Source organism: Salvia splendens, chromosome 4 (genome assembly GCF_004379255.2).
Source record: "Salvia splendens isolate huo1 chromosome 4, SspV2, whole genome shotgun sequence".
Classification (NCBI taxonomy): Eukaryota; Viridiplantae; Streptophyta; class Magnoliopsida; order Lamiales; family Lamiaceae; genus Salvia; species Salvia splendens.
In genome coordinates this window covers 13351234-13367437 of record NC_056035.1, presented here as the reverse complement: position 1 = coordinate 13367437, position 16204 = coordinate 13351234, and the positions used below count along the sequence as shown (strand labels likewise).

The window sequence follows — 16204 nt, the reverse complement described above, 5'->3', positions numbered from 1 at the left end:
TTATCAATTAAGTATTGAGTTAACAATATAACATTCCTCCATTGTTAGCAGTAATACGACTATATACTCCAGTATAACTATATCTTGCTATACATAGAAAAACAAATTATCCAAACAACTGACTACACATTCAGAAACTAAATGCATTAATTAACAATTGACTAAAAATAAAAATAAATATATAGGAATTAAATAATAGTATCCAAATAGTACTACAACAGTTTTTTGTTAAAACTAGAAAAGAAAAACTAAAAAATCTTTGTTTAATGGAGTATTATGTTTATGTTAAAGGAAGAAAATAAGAAAATAAAATATATGAGAGAAAATGTAATACTTTTTACTCAAAATAGAAATGATTCTACTCCTTTCGTTCGCCATTAAATGTCTACTTTTTCCTTTTTTATCTGTCCGCCATTAAATATTCCATTTCACTTTTACTCTATTTGGTAAGTGGACCCTACATTTCACTAACTAATTTCACTCACATTTTATTATAAAATTAATATATAAAAGTAGGACTCATATTCCACTAACTTTTTTACCCACTTTCCTATATAAAGTGAAACAATTTCTTAAAACTCGTGCGGGTCTAATATGAGACATTTAATCACGGACGGAAGAAGTATTATTTTAGAATATCCTAAAAACAAATATAATTCAGTTCATGCATAACAATGAATACTAGTATTAATCTTTTTGCTCAAAATAGAAATATTCTATCATTTTTAAATGCGCCAAAAAAAATACTACTCCTTATCTAAAAAATATATTTATCAAATATCAATAAGAGAAATCTTAAATAGAGATATTAAATCAAATCAAATTGAAGTGGAGTATATTTCAATATATTTATATATGTAAAAATTACATACAAGATGTAGTACTATTAAACTAAATCAAATTAAGATATAAGTATTTATTGTTGTTATTTATATTTGTATGTACTGTGACATACATGGCATAACAATACAATGTGAATCAATGGTTCTTTTTCTAAATAAAATTAATATGTACTCCATCTGTCCTATTAAAAATGAAACATTTTCATTTTAGAATTGCCCCATTTAAAATGAAACGTTTCCTAAAATAGAAATATATCTATCTCCATTTTTTCATTTATCTTACTTTACTCTCTCCTAATTAACTCAAAAAACAACACTACATAAAAACTCGTGCCGATTTTCAAATATTGCATATTTAATGGGACGGATGGAGTATATAATATTGTAGTATGAATCATTGGTTCCTTTTCTTTTTGTATTTTCTTATAATATGATATTAAGACACTAGAGCACTATACATCAAATAATGGTCCAAATTGAATTTTAATTACTATAGTATTATTTTTTAAAATGTGTTAGTATGTAGACAAATTATAAAGAAAATGATCTCCGTACTCAAACTGTCGGTGTAATGAAAATATACACGAATTTGAGTTTCGTTAATATCACTGGGACATCATTTTCATACATATTAATTTCTTCATTAATATGGGATTAATTGTTGAATTAAACAAATTCGTGTTAAATTGAATTGAATATCACATGATAAATTTGATATTTAAAGAGGGAGGACAGTTGACCACATTTAATAGAAAATAGTAGGGATAAATATATACACAAAATATCTTAAATCCATATATAAGAGATATATATCTCAAAATCATAATCCATAATTATAATATAGAGAAATAATTCAGATATATGAGAAGATAAGGCTAGTTCAGACAATGAAATAAAGACATCCACATCTATGTAGTAATTAAAATAAGAATACATAAAAGCATATCAAGCAATGGTGTGGGGTTATCAAAGGAGTAAAAGCATAAATTCCAAGAGCAGCGAGAGTGCCACGTGTCAACCACTGATTACATAATCCACAGATTTTTACTGCCCGTCCCTGATTTCTTTCTCCACTATAAAATCTCTTATCCATCGCTCACAATCTCTTGTGCACTTTTCTGTTACTCGAAATCATCAAATTATAGTATTCAATCAAACACAGTAATCCCAATTCCTCCAATTTTCAAATCACAGCAATCAATCAAGAGCAGCTCATCCTCCGGCGATGGATGAAAGGGATTGGAGTGAGCTGATACCGGGTCTACCGGAAGAAATCGGGCTGGAGTGCCTGACCCGGATGCACTACTCGGGGCACCGGGTGGCTTCCTGCGTGTGCAGACGGTGGCGCCACCTCTTCCAGAGCAAGGATTTCTACTACCACAGGAAGCAGACGGGGTTCACACACAGAGCGGCGTGCTTGGTCCAGGCCCTCCCGGCGCAATCGGGGTCGAAACCGACGGGCCAAGCCAGGTACGGGATATCCCTAATCGACCCGGCGACGCAGGGGTGGGAGCGGGTGGAGGCGGTGCCCAAGTACCCGGAGGGGCTGCCCATGTTCTGCCAGCTGGCGAGCACGGAGGGGAAGCTGATCCTGATGGGGGGGTGGGACCCGTCGAGATGGGAGCCCGTGAGGGACGTGTTCGTTTACGAGTTCACGACTCGGAGGTGGACTCAGTGCGCCGACATGCCGTCGACTCGGTCGTTCTTCGCGATGGGGGCGGCGGAGGGGAAGGTGCTGGTGGCAGGGGGCCACGACGAGAGCAAGAACGCGTTGCGGTCGGCGTGGGCCTTCGATGTGAAGGAGGGGGTGTGGTCGGAGTTGAGCGGGATGAGCGAGGAGAGGGACGAGTGCGAGGGGGTGGTGATGGGGTCGGAGTTCTGGGTGGTGAGCGGGTACGGGACGGAGACGCAGGGGGTGTTCAAGAGCAGCGCGGAGGTGTATGATATGAGGACGGGGGAGTGGAGGCGGGTGGAGGGGGCGTGGCCGGTGAGCCGCTGCCCGAGGTCGTGTGTGGGGGTGTCGGGGGGGAATTCTCTCATCTGCTGGGCGGAGGCGGAGACGGAGGCGCCGGTGCAGGTCGGGGTGGACGTCGGGGATTGGACGGTGGTGGCAGGGGCGGCCTATCAGGGGGCGCCGCACGGATTCTATGTGAGGGAGAAAGGGCAAGAGGGTAAATTCACCAAGGTCAGTGTGTGCGATGACTACTCTGGGTATGTGCAATCGGGGTGCTGCGTTGAAGTTTAATTAAGTACTCCTACTACTTTATAATCAAAGTCAGGTGCGGTGGTGACTTTGATCTCACGTTGCAAGCGATGTGATTTTGAATTTTGAATCTGTATACAAAATGAATACTCATCCTTTTTAAACCCTTGTTGCTGTTCTGTTCTTTTGGGTTTTAGCTTTTCTCTACTGAGTGAGTCCTAGCATCTTCATTTATTAGTATGGACCCAACCCAGCTCTTGACCTTTTCACTTTTATTTTCATGCTGTTGCATTCTTTATTACTTCTTGTCTTATAATACTGTACATACCCACAGCTTTTTACACATACAGTGAGGGATGTTTGATCAGAAAACCATTTCAAGAGAGCTGAGATAATTTGCCAAAACAAAATTCAGTTAATGTCAGTTATGGATCCTGAAATCTAATTTCTTGATGTTCGACAATAGAAAGGGACGGAATGGCGAGGTGTGGAAGATTGCCTGGTGTTCCGAGAAATGGCGACCTTAGATATATTGCTTGCCATACATTCTGGAACTGCAAATCTGTCTTAGTCTGAAAAGAACACAGTTGTTGCAGCCTTAATGGCTTCATTCACATACAATTTCAGCTCCTGAATCAAAGCTACCTTCTATTCTACCCAACTTGAGAGTTGTTCTTCAGTTGAAGTTACCATTGTATGAAACAGCAGGTACTCCATAAGACACTGCCACAGGGTCTGATCCGAATTCACAAGACACAAAGAAGTAGTGTTCCAAGGAAGAGTACTTCAGTTTGAAAGCCCACCCTCCTCCATTGTTGCTAAATCAAAATGCATCCATGTTTCTTTCTTCTCATTTATATGATCACCAACACTGGGAATAAGTGTTTTTATATTACTCAGTGGCCAAAACAAAATGACGTTGGGAATACTTATCTATAGTAGTTGGTTGCTTAGCGCCGGCCAACTGTGATGGGGGCATAAAATACAAACTTAGCTGCCGTCATTCTCTGTGGGCCGGCCGAGCATACGCAATCCTCAACCCCATTCCTGTATTTCTGTCATGTTCTATACATTTTATAAGCAAGATTTTGTTAGAGCATGCCCCAGGCATTGTGTTGGAGACCGTCATATCTCATTAATCTTCACTCAAATATATTTCATTACTTGGATGAAAAAGAAATCAAATTTTGGAATCTAAATATACAACTGGAACCCCTCCTTTATAACGCTTTACAATCTTGTCGAAAGAGCAACTATTACTATGACAAAATTGTACATGCTATGTATGGTATTATACAACAAAGGATGCATTGTTACCCGAATTTGGACTGTAGATGATCATACGGTGTTGGAAGTAGAAGTGGAAGTGGGAGGAATTAGTTTAAGGCATAGTGAACTCGCTCAAGCAGGCGAACAACCTGATTAACCATTACTGGAGTGGGAGGTTTCTGGCTTAGGTTTGCAGGTAACGCCAGAACACCCTCTTGTTGCATACTTGTCAGCTCTAAGAATTGAGCCAGAATGTCCCCATCCAGTATCTTAGGCACCCCACCCTGTCCGTTTCATTCCCAAAATCAAAACAAACTGTTAGATCTATCTCTTCTCTCTACACACACATACACACAGAGAACACAGCCACAATCTAATCACTATGCCAGATTGATTATAAAAAACAGACACCACTCATAAATAAGTAACTAAATACTCACCCGACATTCGCGGCTGCGGAACTCATTGTGATCATTTCCCAAGATTGGAGTAGTAAGAGGGTCAATAACCAACCTAGCCTGAACATCTTTTAATAGCTCGTATTCCTCCCTGCAAAAATAGATTCCATGCATTCTTACACAACTTTCCAATGCTTAATCTAAGAGAAGTAGAGAACACATTCGAAATAACAGAAAATTGATAATATCATAGCAACACCAACAAAATTATTCTTCAGAATTTCAATTGATGGGAGCATTCACAACCTAGCAAATATAATATTATATACATTGTCATAAACACAGAACTATCTGGCAGGACTTATTTACATAAGGCGTGCTATCTCTAGTTCAATCACAAAGGAATAAATAAAAGAAATACGACAGGGTACCTTGTCATAGGAATGAAGATTATTATGCTTCCCAACAGTGTCGATGCCATGACACAATTTCTTGACAAATTATTGTTAGTACTACCAGCATCACAGTCCCTTAGCACATCATCTGCTGGAAGTTTGTATGAGAATGATCCCTGGAAGACGATGCATACAAATCAAGCCATTTAAGGAAACTTCTTAAAAAGGCATCCTTGTGTTTATGCTATGAGAACTAAAGGAAATTACCTTCCTCATGCTCATGGCAATTTCACCCATATAATAAGAACAGCTTAGAGTCAAGTTCCGTTCTGGACTAACATTGTCTGTAACACAAGTTAAGCAATGATATTAATGATTATTGCAGGTTAGTAATGGGTTCTTAACAAATGGCTACATAGCCCAGGTAAACTCACCTTCTAAATGATTTGCAGACGATAAGACAACAACACTCCCCTTCCGGTCTGAAACAAAGGCAGTATCATCATCCATCAGGACACAATCAGCGACCAGTCTCTGGACAGGATCACAATATATTTGCTCCAATTTTCTGGAATCCTGGACATTAAGTGACAGTGTCTCAATCTTACACCAATGTTATTAACACATCATTAACCTATTAAGAGTTTTTTTTCCTTAGTTATTGTTCTTATAATTATTAAATGAATTCATCCCCCATCCTGTTTTGCAGACAGCCATTCACAAGGATAAAGTAAGACAAATTAGCAACTATAGTAAACCCTAAAGCCATCCACTGACCTCATGGTATGAATAGAAAAGAACACCATCTCGGCAATCACCAACAGCTATCCTGGTGAAATGTGCAGTCAGAGTCATTATCGTAAAACGTGTTCTTCCAACTGCCAGCCTTCTCACCCTTTGAGAGTTATCATTCGGAAAACCACACACATAAAACTGAAAAAATAAATCTCTCTTTAGAAACTCCACAACAATAATCTTCAAAGCAAGCAGTGGCTGTGAGCAGGTGATATTTCACGACTTACAGAATTACCAGCGGAAGCCAAGAAGTAGCGGTCAAGGTAAGGGCAGACAGCGGTAACCAACCCTGGCCAGACAGCTGAATAGGCCAAGCGTAAGTGCCAGGCTTCAGTTTCTTCAAGTTTGACACCATCAGAGCTATTATCATCTGGACTACTACAGATACTACTGCACGAAAGCTGTTCTGCAGCATGACTACCAATAGGTGAACTTCTCTGGGTCATAGAACCAGTGTCAGAATTTTGTAAGTGTTCAAGGCAAAGAACCACCAAGCGGCCTTTTGTACTGTAAGATTCAAAACATACAAACTTTAAATGAATAAAAACAATTAATTTTGACCCAAAAATCAGAAAAATTAGTGAACTTTTAAAAACAAGGATCAAGCCCATTGCAACTCTAAGGTTATTATTTTATTAAAGGAAGCTTTCTATAATATTAACCTCTCAGCTTCACCACTTGGCATAATAGCTGGTCCAGCAGATGAGCTAGTTCCAATCACCAACACGTTCTCATTCCCAACTTTTACAAACTCCATGCATTTCCCCGTCTCCCCAGGTTCAAATTTGAAAGATTCCAAAATTGAGCCACTCAAAGAATCCACACAACAAACATCCGATGAGCATGAATCATTATCCAACTCTGTCCTCATGACAAGCAACAGCCTGCTTTCGTTGTGATATAAAACTTTCCTTGGGGTGCCGCCAAGATGAAATTTCTGCACATTAAGCCTCTTACTCGGCACCATTTCCACCTATACAAATTAGAGAAAAAATGTTATGCCAAGTGCTCTTCGTATGAAATTTATTTCACCTTAATCATACGAGTAACAAGATAAAAGACCCAAAAGCTAATATGTGGTCAACAAAGAAATGAAGGCGGGTAAAATACGTGTATAATACAGTCGATGTTGAACACTAATTTGGCTTAATCATGATTGCCTCTACTTATGCAGTGCTCCAATATACTATGATATATGAAAATGTTCTGGACAAGGATAAAAGAATGAAGGGGCTTAATATAGATCAACAAATGTAAGAACCAACAACTTACCAAGTGGAGACTATTTTCCGCAACAAACAAGATTCCTCTAGGGCATTCAGTCGAACATACAGGAGTGACATGAGTAGAAGGCTGAAATGATATAGATGTATAAGATAGGCTGTGTCTTGCAGTCTGCAATAGCCAAGGCCTATCACTGAGAGCAATCATATCAGCATCAATTGAATCACTTAATGAAACCAAGAAAACAGGTGTGATACCAATACGACGTACAGCAATCAGCTGAAGATCAACGGGTAAGTCTCCTTCAGTACTATAGGATGTACTGGACATAGACATTGGTACTTCATTCTTAGAAGAGACCGAGTTTGACGAGACCTGGAAGTTAATTGTAGAGGTACCAACAAAATTCTGCTGAGCAGGTGGCCTAATTGGAAAGGGTGTTGAGACACTAGGCCACTCAAACCTAAGTAGCATTCCATTCCTTAATCCTGAAAGAACATACGGGCGGTCAACTATAACAAGTCTCACATCTTGTGGAACACACCCACTAACAGAAGTCCCCATAGTGTTTGTTAGTGATATGGTCCCTGTGGCAAGAACTTGTAGCCCCTTCTCATGTGTAAAGGACACAACTTCTACTGAAGGCTTATGAGTACCAATAACAAATATATTATCAACATGATCTCCAGACGGAGAGGTTGTCACAAGATTATTGACTGAAAAATCCATCAAAACTTTATTCAGATCAGGGTGCTTCTGAGGTATTGAGATACAAGATAACTCATTCTGCAATTTCACACACTGCATTTGATAAATATTGTAATGATATGCCGACAAAGTTCTAATACCAAGGATGAATAAGAAGGATGGACTGGATGTCGCTACAACTATTATGCTCTGCCCAACAGCTCCGAGACTTATAGTCATATTTTCAGGGAACCATGATGTGCATACTGGAGATGACAATGGAATACCATCAGGAGGCACTGCTGCTCCAACGGGCAAACAAAGTCTAACTCCAGATTGGTAAATTTGAACTAATACACCATCAGCCACAACACCACAAGCCAAAGTACAAACATCAGGCCTAAAACCCACCAAGTCAGTTACATCAGAAAAGCTAACACCAACTGAAAGAACTCTGGTCTCTTCCACAAATGACAGTACTAGAAAAGAATGGTAAGGATCCGAAACTTTCAATTTAACAGTCCATGTACCAGTTACACCTTGATAAATTGGAGTAGTTTTCAGTAATTTCTCCACACTGATACCACTCCGAATGATCCTTAAGGATCCCTCAGATGCTATCCCAGAGCAGGCAAACATTTGATCATGTTTTTCATCAGGATAATCAACAATACACATGTCCAAGATTGGTGCGATGTTTTGAATTGAACTTCTGTACTGTAGAAATCCCTCTTCAAATTTTAAGATCATCCCATCAGCCATATCAACAATAGCTGCCAGAAATCCACCATCAAGCCATAACAGAGCATTGCATGGTAGACCTTTATAAAGACAATCAGATAAAATTACTCTAGGGCCATCTGACTCAAAAAGGACTTCAATTGCATAGAGATCCCCAGAGTCAGCACTAAATAATATTCTAGGAGCATTAGTTATAATAGGTTCCCAACTCCATGAGCAAACATAATTAGAACCAGGTAGTACGTTACTATAGTCATCGATATTCATTGGATCATCACTTTTATTTATGTCACCGAGCTCCAGTAAAGCAGAGGCAGCGACACTATAAATACCTTCTTCATCCATAATATCTGGTATTCTAATAATGTTTTTGAATTTCGTTTCCTCCACCGGTGTGAAATTTAAGCTTGTCCTGTAGACACAAGAAGGGCTCTGAACATTCCTGAAATCCATTAGGACAATATCACCGGCCCTAAAGAGGAAGGCAAACCCATGAGACTGAGGGACTTCAACTATATGATAAGCTAACGGTCCAGCTTCTGCAAATTGATATACCACATGTATAGCTTGTTCCACAATGTCCCATTCTAACAACATAAGCTCATTCCGATAAAAAGATCCGCGCCTGTAGATCCCGAAGGTGAGCTTTTTAACAATGGGAATAAATTCTTAATATTACAGTAATTGCTAAATACAATAGAAGCAAGGATCAAGATAGTTGAAGGGGACTTTATGAGTAAAAGGTAAAGTAGCCATTGTTCTCCATGAACAGGCAGATAGTAACCTATTAAGAAGAATGGCCAGCAAAGGATTTTGTTCTTGTCCAGTTTGATTGTAATCGCGCGAGATGAAGCACATGCTCCATATAGTACCAGAAATATTAGTAAAACCTTTTGCAGATTCCAAGTGTCCATCTTTTCCAGGAGGAACAAAGATTTTCTGAAATGAAAGAACAGTTTCGGCATCCAGTTAACTAGTTAAACTGCAAACAGGAACCAGAGAAGGGTGAAATAACATAAACCTTTGGAATACTGTACCAGCATTGACTAACCTTCTCAATGATATCACCACTTTCAGACATAGAGACCGAAAAAATAGCCAACTGATCCTCATACGCACTAACAGCAACATAACAACCACTGTATAGAGCAAAGCAATTAGCTACCTACATGAATAGCCATTCTACAAGCTCTGAGAGGCAGACACATGACTGTCTACTGATGCACGGGGAAGTCTAGAACAGGAAGCAACTCACCTGGAATCAACCGCCAGCATCCTTCCAACTTGATGCCTTGAATTTCCAGGATCAGAAAGTTGAACATGGCTTAAAGGGAAAAACCTATACTCCAAAAAGGGGGAAAACATAAGGTTTTGGGCCCCAAGCTAGCTAGCTAAACTAAGTCAGCGAGATATAAAGGTACATATTGCAGAAAAGGAACCTGTGCATTTCATTGCAAAAGGTCAGAAATGAAAGCTTTCCGGAATCAGAAACCACAAGTAAAATGTCCTTCCCCAGTATCTAGAAAACAATTTTTTTGTTTCTCATTAGTATATAGAAAATAATCAAGCAGGTGACATTCAATTCATTATGAGCGCCAAACATGAACTTTCATTAACTATTGAGCAACACAAACCTTAGGATTCTGCACATGAAACTTGTTGTTCCAGGGAAGGACTGCAAGATCTTTTATAGTGCCAAACACAGGTTGTTCAGAAATAGATTGAACAATCCCATCTTGATCAATTATCACCAGTTCTATTGAAGATTCCTGGAACAAGCATCTACGGTTACGATATATTTGTATATGCTGTAGAAATTACAAGCTATTCGTATCTCAAAGACATACACACAAAGGCAAAAATACACTAGGAATGGACCATGAAGCTATCTAGTTGATCTTATACAAAGTAATTGTACGGTATTAGAGGCGGAATCGCAAGGAATGGAGCAGCTTTGACATAATGAACATCTAGATACTGCGAAAAGATAAAATTTGAGTTTCTTACTGATATAATTTTAAAACGTGATATTCAGCAAGAAAAAAAGGAGGTGAGATGGTGCGGCAATTGGTCCTATGTGATCGATGGTAGATGCCCTAGATCATACCTTTCCGAAGACGACGTCGTAGGAAGATGGGGAGCGGAAGTGGCCGGAGACAGCTTGAAGAACAACGCTGCCTCTGAGGACTGTTTTGGCCAAGTAAAATGCATCGGAAGGTGATCGGAGGGTAGATGCATTTGGGCGTGATGACGACGACGATGCAGATTGTTCTTCAGAAACCGCCATTGATTAGGGTTTTAGAATTTAACAGACAAGGGAAGAAATCCAATCACTTGAGTATAAAAGCTGTGGATTTGAGACGGGGGTATCGAAGCTTTGATTGCGCAGTCATGTGCTGCTGCCGTTGCTGCTCCTACTCCATTCCGCTTATTCTATTTCAATCATGCCAGACCGATTTCTCACGTGCCAGAGCGCACCCCCTTCAAATGACAGCATTGCCCCAACTCATGACTCCCCTCAATCACCGAGTATTATTTTGCATATTAAATTCACTAAATTTTGTCGATTGGTAATGATTTCACATAATTTATCAAAATAAGATTAAACTGCTGAATTTAGAGAGATTGGTTAAATATAGTACATGTTTTTCTGCAGCATCTATTTTCCCATTAAGAGGCGCACTGCCCAAAGGTAGGCGACGCGGCGTCCATTGTCCGGAAGGGAGAAGGGGAGCGATGGGTGAGGCCGGCAGAGCGGGTCTGAGCGCGTCGCCCCGTTGCGTGCACTGCCGGTGGGGGTGGGGGTGGGTGGGTGAGCAAATTTTTTTAATTTAATTCAAAACTCTATAAATACAACATATTTTTAATTTCATTTCATTGCATTTCTTTTCTTTTCTTTTCTAATCTATATTTACATATTCACCTGCAAAAAAATGGATTCGAACAGGAGCGCTTTTCTGGCAATCGGAATGAGCAACAATAGAGGGATGAGTTTGTCATTGAAATGTCTGGAATCCAACGAGGGCGGGGGACTAAGAATCCAACCGGATACTACCCCCTATTCGTTGCAGGGTCGAAACCCCAATCCTTTCCAACTGTCGGTGATGACTACTGACGACTATGAGGTAACCGATAGGGAGCTGATATCGAGCCTGGGGATGAGCAATGGCAATAACCAGCGTCTGCATAGGGCTCAAGAGGTACACAATGAAGGAATCGTTACATTTGGCCCGCATCTACACCGACGTGTCGGAAGACCCCATTCTCGACAATAACCAAAAGTTCATAATTTCTTTTTTGGACCGGGTTACCGAGAAGTACAACACGAGCAGGCTGAAAGGAACATCTACGTGATTACGACATGCTACAGAAGCATTGGTTCCGGGTGCAGAAGGACATGAGCCACTTTGCTAGAATTATGGTCAATATTTAGGAGACATGGCCTGGCGGCATAGTTTTGTGATTTTTATTGACATTGTCCAGAAATTGAAGGATATCTTCTTCGGAGGAGAAAATGATTTTCAAGTACCATGAATTTTTTAGCAGTCCTCTAGAAGAGCCCCAAATTCAGTGGTAGGCCCGATGCTGAATTTGGCCCATCGAAGAACCAAATCTCGGCCGACGAAAGTACTCTATGAGCGAAGGAGGTGCAATCATCAACCTGAACATGAAAGGATACAAACCCGCCAACTACGCCCGTCTCCCATCACCCAGAGCCGTTCTATGGGGCTAAAACGGCGAATATGAGAGGTTTGGCGGGTCCGAGCACTAAACCGCCCCATCTGGACCCGTCGGGACCCGTCTCGACTGTATACAAGGTTGCTTTTGTTAGAGCATCCGCAGTGGCGGACGTCCCGGCGGACGTTAGACCGGCGTGCCGGACGTCCGTCATTGTGTGCATGTGACGCGGATACAGACATCCGCTGCGGGCACCGCAGTTCCGCGGCCTTCCGCTGACGTCCGTGCGGACGTCCGCCATTGCGTTGACTCTCACGGACGTCAGCGCGGGCGTCCCGATTATTGCATTATATATTTTTAAAAAAATTCTATAAATACGTCTCGTTGCACTTCATTTCATTTGCACCACTTGTATTAATGAATATCTCTCTCTAAAATACTTTTCTTTCGAAGAACAATGGAGCATCACGATAACGATTCCCCCGCTACGAGTGAGTCACAGTCGCGATGCCCCAAATGCCGGGATGATGCCCCAACCTCAAATGGCGGCGGGGATGATGCCTGTGTACTACAACATGTACCCGCAGTGGTATAATATGATGCCCTAAATGTCCCAGATGCCCGGGGCGAGTGCTGGAATGCCCTAAATGCCAGGGATGATGCACAGAATGCCGGGAATGATGCCTGGAATGTCGGGCATGATGCCCCAGATGCCCGGTATGATGATGCTGGGGATGATGCAGGGGTCGCCGGCGGCTGCGGGGGGAGTAGGCAGGGGATCCCCCAATCACCGGTGGACAACATCTACCGTCTCCAGTTCAAACCGCCAGGGGGGAAGCCTCATAACGGAGAGCAATGCCGAAAACAGTGAGAGCGGCTGAGGAGGCAGCTCAGCCAATTTGGCGGCATTTACACAAACAACCTCCGTTCGGCAACTAGCGGCATGTCTTCCGAGGATGTGAAGCTTCTGGCGCACCAGCAGCCCCGACAGTTGAAAGGGGTTCGGGGAATTCAAATATTGGGAGGTCTATCTTGTAGTACAGTCTTCGCCCAAGTTCACTGCGGGCGTTGAATCTGGCTGGCCGAAGCGGACATGCTCCGCAGCCTCAACGACCTCGCAACCCTTGATTTCGTCCTCCACATCTCCGCCGGCCCCGTCGCCCCCTGCCGTTCCACCGTCCTCACCTTCACGCACCTCCTCCACTCGCGCTATAGATCCAAATCAGGTCTGGCGTCCTACATCAACGACCTCGTCCACGTCAGCGTCGTCACCGATTACGCCAAGCCAATCGTCGACGAAGTCATGGCCGTCTATTGGGTGGCGGACGACTTCACCGGGGTGGTGGTGGTCCCTCCGGGGGCGTCGCTGCGGCTGACGGTGGTGAAGCTGGGGGAGGAGGTGGTCGGGAAGGGGAAGATTTTGGGGATTGTGAGGGGGATGAATGGGAAATTCGATTCGATTGAGCAACTTACGGTTGGGGAGAATTTCTCCCCCGGGATGAGCAAGGGCTTCTCGATCGCGTCGATTGCGATTATCAATTGTGTTGGATGTGAGCTGGATTGAAGAATCAAGCTTAATCATAATGCACTCTAGGTGTTTGGTGATATTCCCCACTTGGGAATTAGTTGCTAAGAGTTAGATTGAAGTTTTAGCTATTTCCCTTTTTTAATGTCAACTACGCACATATAATATTAACTACATATACAATTCATATCAACTACACACATATAATGTCAAATAAATATACAATTCATGTCAACTATATACATATAATGTCAATTACATATATAATTCATGTCAACTACGTACATATAATGTCAACTACATATATCTACATACATATTATATGTAAAACGTTGTTGTTGACATAAATAATATAGGTCGTTAACATGAAAATATTTGTTGTTGACATTAATTATTTGTAAAATGTTGTTGTTGACATAATAGTTGACATAAATAACCTTTGTTGTTGATATTGTAGTTGGCATAATGTCTATGTAGTTGACATCGCGCGAAAATGACAATTATGCCCCCTAGTTGACATTGCACAAAAATTGTGAATTAATGGCTGAAAATGCATCTTAGTTCTTAATTATGCCCAAAAATCTCAACTTAACATGACCCTTATGCATATATATATATATATATATATATAGTAGTGATCTATGGCAAATACCCCTTAACCAAATAACTAGAGAACAAATAATAACCACAAGATCAAAAAAATCAAGGGCTAGTATTAATTTTTGAATTTAATGAGATATTAGCTCCCTCAATCACAAATTTACTCCATAATAACAAGTCAGGGGTATTATGGTCATTGCACATCGAATTAACTCCAAAATCATGTTCGAAAATTGAATTAATTTGAAACCGCGTTTTCTTCTCTCTTCTCCTCTTCTCTGTTCACCATCGTAAAATCGCCGATTAAACCGCATTCAAGCCGTCGCCGTCGCCCTCGTTATCCAGTCGTCAACATCATCTCCTTTGTCGAACAAATGGCTACAAATCAAAAGGATTTTTCGAAAAGTAAATTTCCTACTGATTAACAATCATTTGTAGGTTTGATTTTAGATCTGATTTAGATTTGTTTTTTTGTAGCTTTTGAACGAACCAAGAAAAATACAACCGGAAGTTCTGGTTCTATTCACCAACGTTCGAACCGTGAGTCATTCCTACTATTTCTTAATTTTAATATACAATATTTTCGTGTATTGTGATTATGAAAACCGTAGTTTCTGTGGTTAGATTTATAGTTATTTCACTAATGTTAAGTGATTATGAAAACCGTAGTTTCTGTGGTTAGATTTATAGTTGTTTCACTGATGTTAAGTGATTATGAAAACCGTATGGCCTTTGTATTATGTTTACATGGTTAGCTTTATAATGTTTTGCAAATAACAATGAAGTAAAATTAGAGTAAGAGTGATGTGTTTTATGAACAAGAGTAAAGTAAAATCAGAATAAGAGTGGTGTGTTTTGTGAACAAGAGTGAAGTAAAATCAGAATAAGAGTGATGCGTTTTGTGAACAAGAGTGAAGTAAAATCAGAATAACAGTGATGTGTTTTGTGAACAAGAGTGAAGTAAAATCAGAATAAGAGTGATGTGTTTTGTGAACAAGAGTGAAGTAAAATCAGAGTAAGAGTGATGTGTTTTGTGAACAAGAGTGAAGTAAAATCAGAATAAGATTGATGTGTTTTGTGAACAAGAGTGAAGTAAAATCAGAGTAAGAGTGATGTGTTTTGTGAACAAGAGTGAAGTAAAATCAGAGTAAGAGTGATGTGTTTTGTGAACAAGAGTGAAGTAAAATCAGAGTAAGAGTGATGTGTTTTGTGAACAAGAGTGAAGTAAAATCAGAGTAAGAGTGATGTGTTTTGTGAACAAGAGTGAAGTAAAATCAGAGTAAGAGTGATGTATTTTGTGAACAATAGTGAAGTAAAATCAGAATAAGAGTGATGTGTTTTGTGAACAATAGTGAAGTAAAATCAGAGTAAGAGTGATGTGTTTTGTGAACAAGAGTGAAGTAAAATCAAAATAAGAGTGATGTATTTTGTGAACAAGAGTGATGTGTTTTGTGAACAAGAGTGAAGTAAAATCAGAATAAGAGTGATGTGTCTTTGATTTTTTGCTATGTTGATTTTTTTTCTCATATCCATGAAGCTGCTGTAGCCGAAATAAGGTCTAAGATTCGTGAGGATAGACCGCCACAACTTGCTGCAACTACAAGTGAAATAAGGTCAAAAAATCGACAAGATGTCCTTCGAACAACAACTTCTCAAGAAATAAGGTCCAAAAAAACATGATATGTAACAAAAGCATAAACCAGAGAGTGAGTTATTTAATTATTTAGTATCTTAGTGAAATATATTATGCATTGGGCAGAGTCATTAATGTATAATTTTGAGCTATATTAAGTGTGTATTCATGAATTTGACCACTTTTTGTATGTCTTCTAGCCTCAAAGAGTGGG

At 40.2% G+C, this 16204-nt stretch overlaps 3 protein-coding genes across 4 annotated transcripts; 2 read left to right on the top strand and 1 right to left on the bottom strand.

The window, feature by feature from the left end:
• The first annotated feature begins 1747 nt into the window (after positions 1-1747).
• LOC121798681 (F-box/kelch-repeat protein At2g44130-like) lies at positions 1748-3959 on the top strand. 2 transcript variants are annotated; one of them, XM_042197805.1, is made up of 2 exons: positions 1748-3121; positions 3512-3959. In XM_042197805.1, exon 1 carries the CDS (start codon positions 2068-2070, stop codon positions 3085-3087), a length of 1020 nt encoding a protein of 339 aa, XP_042053739.1. In that variant the 5' UTR covers positions 1748-2067; the 3' UTR covers positions 3088-3121; positions 3512-3959. The 2 variants fall into 2 exon arrangements, with proteins under 2 accessions (XP_042053739.1, XP_042053738.1); XM_042197804.1 differs by having other exon boundaries at positions 3380-3959.
• Positions 3960-4175: 216 nt separating this feature from the next.
• On the bottom strand, positions 4176-11078 carry LOC121798680 (probable splicing factor 3B subunit 3). Its single transcript, XM_042197802.1, has 15 exons — positions 10662-11078; positions 10189-10323; positions 9994-10073; positions 9810-9893; positions 9606-9693; positions 9339-9493; positions 7175-9179; positions 6565-6875; positions 6130-6409; positions 5885-6040; positions 5542-5683; positions 5375-5451; positions 5144-5283; positions 4755-4863; positions 4176-4598 (listed from the first exon to the last, which is right to left on the bottom strand). Exons 1-15 carry the CDS (start codon positions 10839-10841, stop codon positions 4422-4424), a joined length of 4119 nt encoding a protein of 1372 aa, XP_042053736.1. The 5' UTR covers positions 10842-11078; the 3' UTR covers positions 4176-4421.
• Positions 11079-13325: 2247 nt separating this feature from the next.
• Positions 13326-13796, top strand: LOC121800684 (stress-response A/B barrel domain-containing protein UP3-like). The gene has a single exon (XM_042200203.1). It carries the CDS (start codon positions 13326-13328, stop codon positions 13794-13796), a length of 471 nt encoding a protein of 156 aa, XP_042056137.1.
• The last annotated feature ends 2408 nt before the right edge of the window (positions 13797-16204 follow it).

Bases quoted from the DNA above. Each gene is read 5' to 3' on its own strand.
- LOC121798681 (XM_042197805.1), top strand. From the start codon at position 2,068: ATGGATGAAAGGGATTGGAGTGAGCTGATACCGGGTCTACCGGAAGAA.
- LOC121798680 (XM_042197802.1), bottom strand. From the start codon at position 10,841: ATGGCGGTTTCTGAAGAACAATCTGCATCGTCGTCGTCATCACGCCCA. The intron at 10,074-10,188 runs GTTTGTGTTGCT...ATTGTTTTCTAG, and splicing joins TTCATGTGCAGAATCCTAAG to ATACTGGGGAAGGACATTTT. The intron at 9,180-9,338 runs GTTACTATCTGC...CGGGATCTACAG, and splicing joins CTGGCCATTCTTCTTAATAG to GCGCGGATCTTTTTATCGGA.
- LOC121800684 (XM_042200203.1), top strand. From the start codon at position 13,326: ATGCTCCGCAGCCTCAACGACCTCGCAACCCTTGATTTCGTCCTCCAC.